Consider the following 8,755-nt stretch of genomic DNA (forward strand, 5'->3'; position numbering starts at 1 on the left):
CATGACAGAGCCCCCTCCCCCCTTAGGAGCGTATTCCAGATTCTGCAAAATAAACACACTTAAATCCAGGAGGGAGGTGGAGTGGAGGCGGAACAGGGAGAGGGATGGAGGGACAGGTCCATGTGTGGGAGGAGGGCCTGGAGACCGAGGCAGAGCTGGGAGACGGGGTGGAGCAGAAGACCACGACAGCAGAGTAGACGGGATCGAAGACCCCCACGGAGGAGCGGATGACCAGGGTAGAGTCCAGACCACAGCCATGATGGAGGCCCATGGTAGAGTCGATGGAGGAAGGAGCCATGGTGGAAGAAGGGCTGTGTCCACCAGGGACCAGACTGATGGAGACGGAGCCGGTGGAAGAGGAGCCCAGGGCAGAGACGGAGAGCCGCAGAGCCAAGGCGACACTGAGGATCTGGAGGGCCATGACGGAGCTGACGGCTCAGGCGACAGAGGCGCAAGTGAGGATCCGGAAGACCACGTTGGAGCCGGAGTGACAGAGGACCAAGGTGGAGCTGAGGGAGGAGTCCAATGTAGCCAGAGGGATGAAGGGACGAGGCATAGCCGGAGGAGTGTAGTCCCGAAGCGTAGGCAGGTGGATGACCGGCCAAGGCGGAGCCGGAGGGACGAGGGAGCCCAGCAGAGCTGTTGGGCTGACGGGCCACGGTGGATACAAGGGAGCCAGGAGCTAAGGTGGAGCCGGGTAGCGTCCCTCTCAACCTCCCCTACTGCAAAGGGGGATTCACAAAACTGCAGGACAAATTCAATAAACGGTGCCAGGGTCCAGCTGGGGTCTTCTTCTGGTAAGTTTAGACTAATATTTGGATCAAGTCCACTCCATAAACGGTGGAGGTATGGTCTTTTACCATAGCCTCATCACCAGGCATAAGGTGGCTATACAAAAGGAACTCCTCCACATAGCATAAAATGGGTCGGGCCATTCTGAAAAATGGTGCAGAGCACACTTACGGGGTCGCAAAAAACTCCTGCTAGATACATAATGTGGTCAGTTGTTCTGTAACGTTGTAGAGACGAGATGAGGCAAACAGAGGTGAGGATCTACGTGCAGGAGTTTAATAAAAATTCAGGAACCAACAAGTAATCCAACATGGGTAAAACAAGGAACTCAGACAAGGGCAGGGAGCAACCATCACAGACATTCAACAACTGACAAAGACTAACTGAAACACTGGGCTATTTATACACAGAGACGCAAACAGGATAACAAGGTCACAAGGTAACAAAACACACCTGGGAAAGTGTAAACCAAGACAACCAAAGAAACAATAGGACTACAAGTTGACTACAAATGGCACTCTAGACAGGAAGTAACACAAAAGTCCAAACACAAGACAGGGGACCACGGGCAAGATAATGACAATATAATTGCTTTAATATATTCGTTATATTAATTAAATTTATTATATATTTAATATTGATTGATACAATCAATTATTATGTAATTACATTATCTATTATGCAGTCAATAAAACACAAAACACATTTGGTATTTGCTATTATATGTTTGTTAATATTTTTTATTTAATTTTATATTATATATTATTATATTATATATTATTTTAGTTTATTTTAGTATTTTATGTTTGCTTGTTTTTTTATGTCTATTTAGTTTTCATTCATTTTTATTTTAGTTTTAGGTTTTAGTACTTCAGATAAACTAAAATAAAAATGCCCTAGCAACTAGCTGAAATAAAATAAGTTTAAGATTTTTATATGTTATATTTCAGTTAATGTTTATTTTTTTTTAAGTAATGTTTTATTTTATAGTTTTAGTTGTATTTAACGCTAATAACCATGACAGCTTTTGAGAGACATTCTGTTGTGTTACACCCACATGCCGATCAAGTGCACACATTACAGAAGTAAAACGCTATGCACAAACTCCTCAGACACACACTGACCTGAGCATGCGCACTAGTGCAGGGACGCCGCCCGATTTGAAGATAGCTAGCAGGCCCTCGCGCTGGTGCGAGAGACTGTGCAGGACACTGGCAGCGCAGCGCGCCGTCTCCAGGTCTCCGGTGTTCTGCATGGCCCTCACCACAGCCGACACCATCTGAGGAGACTGCATGAGCACACGGCGAGACGCCTCCTTCCGAGTAAGCTGGTTCACAATCAGTGCTGCCTTATTCACCACCACCTGCAATGGTAAAAGAAAAAAAATTCAGACATCTTGCATGTCAAAAAAACTTTTATGTGCAGCAATTCTGGTATATCGCAGTATGATATGACATAACAGCAGTATAGCATATCCTATCTGTCTAATCATATGCAGTTTATTTAATAGTTTACCTAAAACTTAAAATTTGCTGAAAATGTACTTACCTTCAGACCACCCATTATGTAAATTAGTTTGTTTCTTTATGGGAACAGATTTGGAGAAATTTTACAATACATCACTTGCTCAGCAATGGATCCTCTGCAGTGAATGGGTGCCGTCACAATGAGAGTCAAGAAAGCAATATCATAATAGACGACTCTAATTTTAGCCGGAAGCAACCGTTTGAAGTAAAAAAATGTCATAATGATGGATTCGTTTCTTACATACATTCGCTTCACAAGATGTTAATTGATGGACTGGAGTGGTGTGGATTATTGTGATGTTTTTTATCAGCTGTTTGGACTCTCATTCTGACGGCACCCATTCACTGCAGAGGATCCACTGGAGAGCAAGTGATGTAATGCTAAATTTCTCCAAATCTGTTCTGATGAAGAAACAAACTCATTGACATCTTGGATGGCCCGAGGATATATTAGAGTAAATATTCAGTAAATTATCATTTTTGGATGAACTATTCCTTTAAGGAACCATATTTCACAATTGGTGACTCATCACAGAATTAAAATTGCTCAATGTATATATAATTGGAAAATGTGTTCTCGAAATGAGAAACTGTAAAGTGTTAATATGCAGACAAAATAAAAAAATATGCAAAATTATTCACATGGCATGAATAGAAAAATTGAGAATTTTTCTATATGGTTTCTAATATCTAAATGTTTTAGACTTTCAATGGTTGCATGCTCTCGGCAGCCAGTAATTGAACTTGGAAAATAGATCATATCCTAAAGTTGTTTTTCACATCACATTTCAGTCCTTTATTTCACTTTATTCCCCCTTTCTCCTTCCACATTTCTAGTTCGTCCTGTGAGATTATTTCCTATCTTGCAGAAGGAAAAGGGTAATGGAAAGATGCATCTCATATTATCACATGCACTCTCCGTCTTATTCTCAGAGAATGACAGCTACTAAGTCAAAACTTTTGTAATTTTACTACAGATCATTTAAGATATCAGCTGATGTGGGATACCAACAGAACAAAAGCTAAAGCTTTTTGCAAAACTGTGATGTTTTATCACTGCTCCTGTTCGGTTTATCCACAAATTGGTCTTTGTTTTTAATGAAAAAGGTTTACTGTGATAATTGTATGTATATTTTCATTTGTACGGATCTGTCATTGTACCTGGTCCTCGTCGGCCAGCAGTTTGGTGAGCTCTGGTATAGCCCGTGTGGCCAGGTCAGCGTCATCCTGATAGTTGATGAGATGAACGATGGCTGTTTTGAGGAGCTGCGAGGGCTCGGCCAATCTCTGCACATTGGTGGGCTGGTCTGGATTGCTCTGCATCTCTCCCTCCACTATTGTCTCGGGGAACATGGCCGCACGTACTCTCTGGGCTCGAGTTAGACTGTACTGAGCCTCCATATCTGAGTACAGATGAAGAAAGAATCATATTAAACCAACAAGCCACTCAAGGTGATGCATTACAATAATTTTAACACTTATTACTCAGTAAAATAATTGATTTGACGGCACTGATACTATCAGATTAAAAAAAAAATGTTGCATTGAACTGAATGACACAACTGTCTTCGGTAGAGCTACTTTATAGCTGAAGCAAACTGAAACTGTTTATCAAATTTGTCTCATATATGAAGTTTGCATCACTGATTCTTTTACTTCCCTATTTAATACTGTGAAGCTGCTTTGAAACAATTTCTGTAGCGCTGTATAAAGCGCTATATAAATAATGGTGACATAACTTGACTGTTACAAGGTGTTTTTACTTTAAAATAAATAAACAAATAAATAAAACCTGTAAGTAACTTACTGATTTTATTTTAAGGTAGCAGAAAACTGTAAACAGACAAAATGTTTAATAAATAATTAAATTTACAAATAAACATTAAAAATATTTGTAAAATATATTAAATGTGAAGTGTGCTATTTTTATGACAAAAAGTCCCAAAAAGTGTTATAATATTGTTATTATTATTATTATTAAAAATATTAAATTAATCGCTTCTTCCACTAATTATTATTATTATGAAAGTGATGTTTCCGAGCCAGTGTTACACTTGTTGGGACTTTCTTTATCACACTTCAGCTTCACATAATAATAATAATAATAATAATATTAATAATAATAATACTAATACTAATAATATTAAATGTTATTATTATTTCTATTAAAAATGACATGAATAGCTTCTTCCACCAATTATTAATAATAATAATACTAATAATATTAAATGTTATTATTATTTCTATTAAAAAATGACATGAATAGCTTCTTCCACCAATTATTATTATTATTATTATTGTGAAAGTGATGTTTCCAAGGCAGTGTTACATTTTTTGGGACTTTCTGTATCACACTTCAGCATCACATAATAATAATATTAATAATAATAATAATGTTATTATTTTTTTTAATTAAAAATATTACATGAATCGCTTCTTCCACTAATTATTATTATTATGAAAGTGATGTTTCCGAGCCAGTGTTACACTTTTTGGGACTTTCTGTATCACACTTCAGCTTCACATAATAATAATAATAATAATAATAATAATAGTGGTGATGAAGATGATGATTATTATTTTTATATTAATTGCTTCTTCCACCAATTAATATAATTCATTATCCTGACTGTACTTAACATTGTAGATATGTAGACTTGGTGAATTAATCGATGTGCAGTCACAGGTGTGCGCTTATAGGCTATTTTACCATCTATAGGAGCTCAAATGAGGCTCATCCAATTAGATTTCAGATGCCATCATTTTATAACCCACATTATATCACATCATATTTTGCAGAGTGATTCAGTACAGGTGTGTTCAGGTCTCATTTAATAACAGAATAGATTGACAACAGAGAACCAGAGGTGGGAATCATGGAAGCGCATCTGTGACTCTCCGACTAAAGTGCAATCCAGGCTGGAAGCATCGCAAGCTTCAGAAAGGGGTCTTCGGAGGTTCTGTTGTGATAGCAATAATGTTCAAATCATAAAAAGTGAACCTACTGAACTAAGTGTTTGGATGAGTTTCTAAATGTCACTGGCTCTGGGCGGACAATAAATTTGCAGCTTTCTTCCAAACTACACAAGCACATACGCTGCCATGGTGAGGAATCCATTTTAAAATCCCCAGATATTTACAAGTGACAACATGCACCATGACAACAAAGAATAATGAGAAAACCACAGGTACATTTAATATGCATCTTGAAGAGATAAAGCAATAAGATTCTCTGAGCCGTGGCGCAGGGATAGCTCACCCAAAAATGAAAATTTGCTGTTACTTTACTCACCTTCAGGCCATCCAACATGTAGTAACATCCAACAGTAAAGAAGATTTTTAGCTGTAACCGTGGTCCTTGGTGATTCATATAATGTAATTCAGCAGCTATTGGTTTTTGAGAATAAAAAAAGCATTTCAAGGAACACAAAATGAATACCCGTGGCTCCTGACGATATATTGAGGTCTTATGAAGTGAAACGATCAGTCTGTGCAGGAAACTGAACATTTGCAACATTATAACCTGTAATCCAGAGCCTCAGGCAGTGGGGAAATCCGATTCCTTTCCGCAAACTGGTTCTTTCAGACAGTTTGTTTCAATGAACTGGTGCAATTCACTAGTTCGTTCACATAATCAAGCAATGATGTAATGTATAATTATATTATTAAAGCACCCAATAATGACGTGAAGCGTGGATGTTTTACATGTATAACACAAAGAGAACAAACGGAACTGTTTCTTCAGTTCAGTGACTGTTGGAGGAACTTAAGTGCTGTTGAGTCGGCACAAACCAGCATCATAAGATCATATACTCCAGTATTTTGGCTCATTTCTAGTCGGTGTGACTGTCAGGCATCCACAAGTTTTGATCGAGTAACTTATAGATCTGCGCTGCTTGATTACAGTAGGTGAACTGGTTCAACTAGTTCACCAAAAAGAACCGGTTCAAAAGAATGATTAGTTTGCAAACCTGACATCACTCCAGACTGTTTGCCTGAGGCTCTGGGTTACAGGCAATCACTTTGAAAATAATATTCAGTTTCTTGCACTGACCGATCGTTTCGCTTCATAAGACCTCAATGTATCGTCAGGAGCCATGGGTATTAATTTTGTGTTCCTTGATTTGCTTTTTTATTCTTAAAAAACTGTAAATGCTGACTCACATTACATGAATCACCAAGGACCACGGTTTCAGTTAAAAATTTCTTTATTGTTCAACTCAAGAAAAAAAGTCACCACATATTGGATGGCCTGAATTTCTAAATGCTAAATTAACAGCAAATTAAAATTTGGGGGTGAACTATTCCTTTAAAGCAATGGTCACCAAACCATCGATCGCGATCCGTCAATCGCTACTGTCCCAGTAGCTCCCGAAAATAACAGAAAAATAAGTACAAAAATGTAGTACAATGTTTCTGTTATTTTGGGGAGCTACTGGGACAGAAAGAAAGAAAAATACATCATGCCTGAGTCAGGACGTTAACAGAGGCCAGAGATGCTGAAGACGGGCGTAAATAGGAGGCAGAGCTCACTGTTCACGATGCTCGAAATATAGGAAGAAAACACAAATATTGAATTGGCGGTGAGGGGTTATATTAATGTATCTCTGAAGGGAACTGACTGTTTCGGTGACTGTTTTCCTCTCATCTTACCTCCATATAAAGTAGTATTTATAAGCGCAGCACTGCTTTGTTTACAGCGGTAACCAAGGAAACGCTGTATCGCTGCTGTTTCATAAGCGCCACCTGCTGTCAGAGAGTGAATCTGCATCTCATTCAGCCCGTCTGCTGTTTTTGTTTCATGCAGATGTTTTATGTAGCGTAATTCCAAAAATATGAAATAGACCATTCTGTTTTTGCTTTAAATCTTGAAATTATACAATCCAATTCAAATCAAAAACAACTGCTCATGCAACATGTGTGTAACATCTTTGTTTGGATCGTGATTAAAATGCAGTGGTTGCCACTCATTTCAAATGGCTACAGGTATTTTTGTTTAAGGCCAGTTTGCATGTTATAGAGCAAGTAAACAATAAATAAATTGTGCTTAAAAAAATAATAAATCGAAAATAAAAAATATCGGCAACCATCGGAATCGGTCAATTTGCTTGCATGATCGGTGCATCGCTAATTAAAACACTAAATAAAAGGCCTCATATTGAAAGTACAATCTGGGCTGTCTTTTTCTATCAAGCACACTGTTCACGATGCTCGAAATATAGGAAGAAAACACAAATATTGAATTGGCGGTGAGGGGTTATATGAATGTATCTCTGAAGGGAACTGACTGTTTCGGTGACTGTTTTCTTCTCATCTTACCACCATATAAAGTAGTATTTATAAGCACAGCACTGCTTTGTTTACAGCGGTAACCAAGGAAACGCTGTATCGCTGCTGTTTCATAAGCGCCACCTGCTGTCAGAGAGTGAATCTGCATCTCATTCAGCCATTTATAGAGCAAGTAAACAATAAATAAATTGTGCTTAAAAAAAAGAATAAATCGAAAATGAAAAATATCGGCAACCATCGGAATCGGTCAATTTGCTTGCATGATCGGTGCATCGCTAATTAAAAGACTAAATAAAAGGCCTCATATTGAAAGTACAATCTGGGCTGTCTTTTTCTATCAATTCTTCAATAGGTAGATCTTGTTTTTCATAAAGCCTAAGGTCAGCGATATTGGGCTTGAAAAGGTTGGTGACCACTGCTTTAATGCATATCCTCACGTAGACGATGCACTTCTTATATCTAAGAAAGCAAATCCCAAAATAAACAAAAAAATGCTTTCCGAATGTTGCACAAGTCCAGTGAAACGACACAGGCCTAGCGGAAGGGTTCAATGCCACTGACTCTAATGTGAAATTTTGGAGGCCCTCGGGTCCTATAATTCATCAAAATGTTCCGAAGAGGTGAAGGGAGACCATTGGAGAGAACACATTACCTGTGGCGCTCTCGCCAGCGCTGGCACTGACGCTGTACTTCTTACTGAACTCAGATTCGTCCTCATCTCGAAAGGTGGTGGCTCCTGACTGAATGCCCGAGTCTGAGGCGTAAAACGTCTGCTGCCACTCTTCCACCTTCACAGCCCCCTCTGCCTCACTCACTGCGGAAGATGAGCATGAAAATGAGCAAATATTTGACAGGCTTAGCGCCTCAGATCAAGATTATTTCAAATAGAGTCGACAGATGTGATTTCATGGAAAATTATAAAATAATTTATTTAATCTAATTATATATCTTATTATTTAATATATACTGTATATATATATATGAAAAAAGTATATATTAAATATATTAAATTCTATATTATTAATATATCAACATTTACTGTATATGTACTCCGTGTTTGTGTATTAATACATTTATACATACATACATGCATATATATATATATATATATATATATATATAGATACAAATTGCTGTAAAAAAAAACA

General features: G+C 38.0%; 1 protein-coding gene across 1 annotated transcript in view; it reads right to left on the reverse strand.

Moving 5' to 3' along the window:
- Window positions 1-8,755, reverse strand: part of LOC107754086 (junction plakoglobin-like) — an 81,660-nt gene that overhangs the window by 26,329 nt on the left and 46,576 nt on the right. Inside the window, exons 3-5 of the mRNA XM_016570405.1 lie at window positions 8,260-8,421; window positions 3,480-3,721; window positions 1,917-2,155 (exon numbers count right to left, since the gene is read on the reverse strand). Coding sequence (XP_016425891.1) covers window positions 1,917-2,155; window positions 3,480-3,721; window positions 8,260-8,421 — 643 coding nt within the window. The remainder of the gene's footprint in view (window positions 1-1,916; window positions 2,156-3,479; window positions 3,722-8,259; window positions 8,422-8,755) is intronic.

This window comes from Sinocyclocheilus rhinocerous, unplaced genomic scaffold (genome assembly GCF_001515625.1).
Source record: "Sinocyclocheilus rhinocerous isolate Xijiao unplaced genomic scaffold, SAMN03320098_v1.1 scaffold612, whole genome shotgun sequence".
Classification (NCBI taxonomy): domain Eukaryota; kingdom Metazoa; phylum Chordata; class Actinopteri; order Cypriniformes; family Cyprinidae; genus Sinocyclocheilus; species Sinocyclocheilus rhinocerous.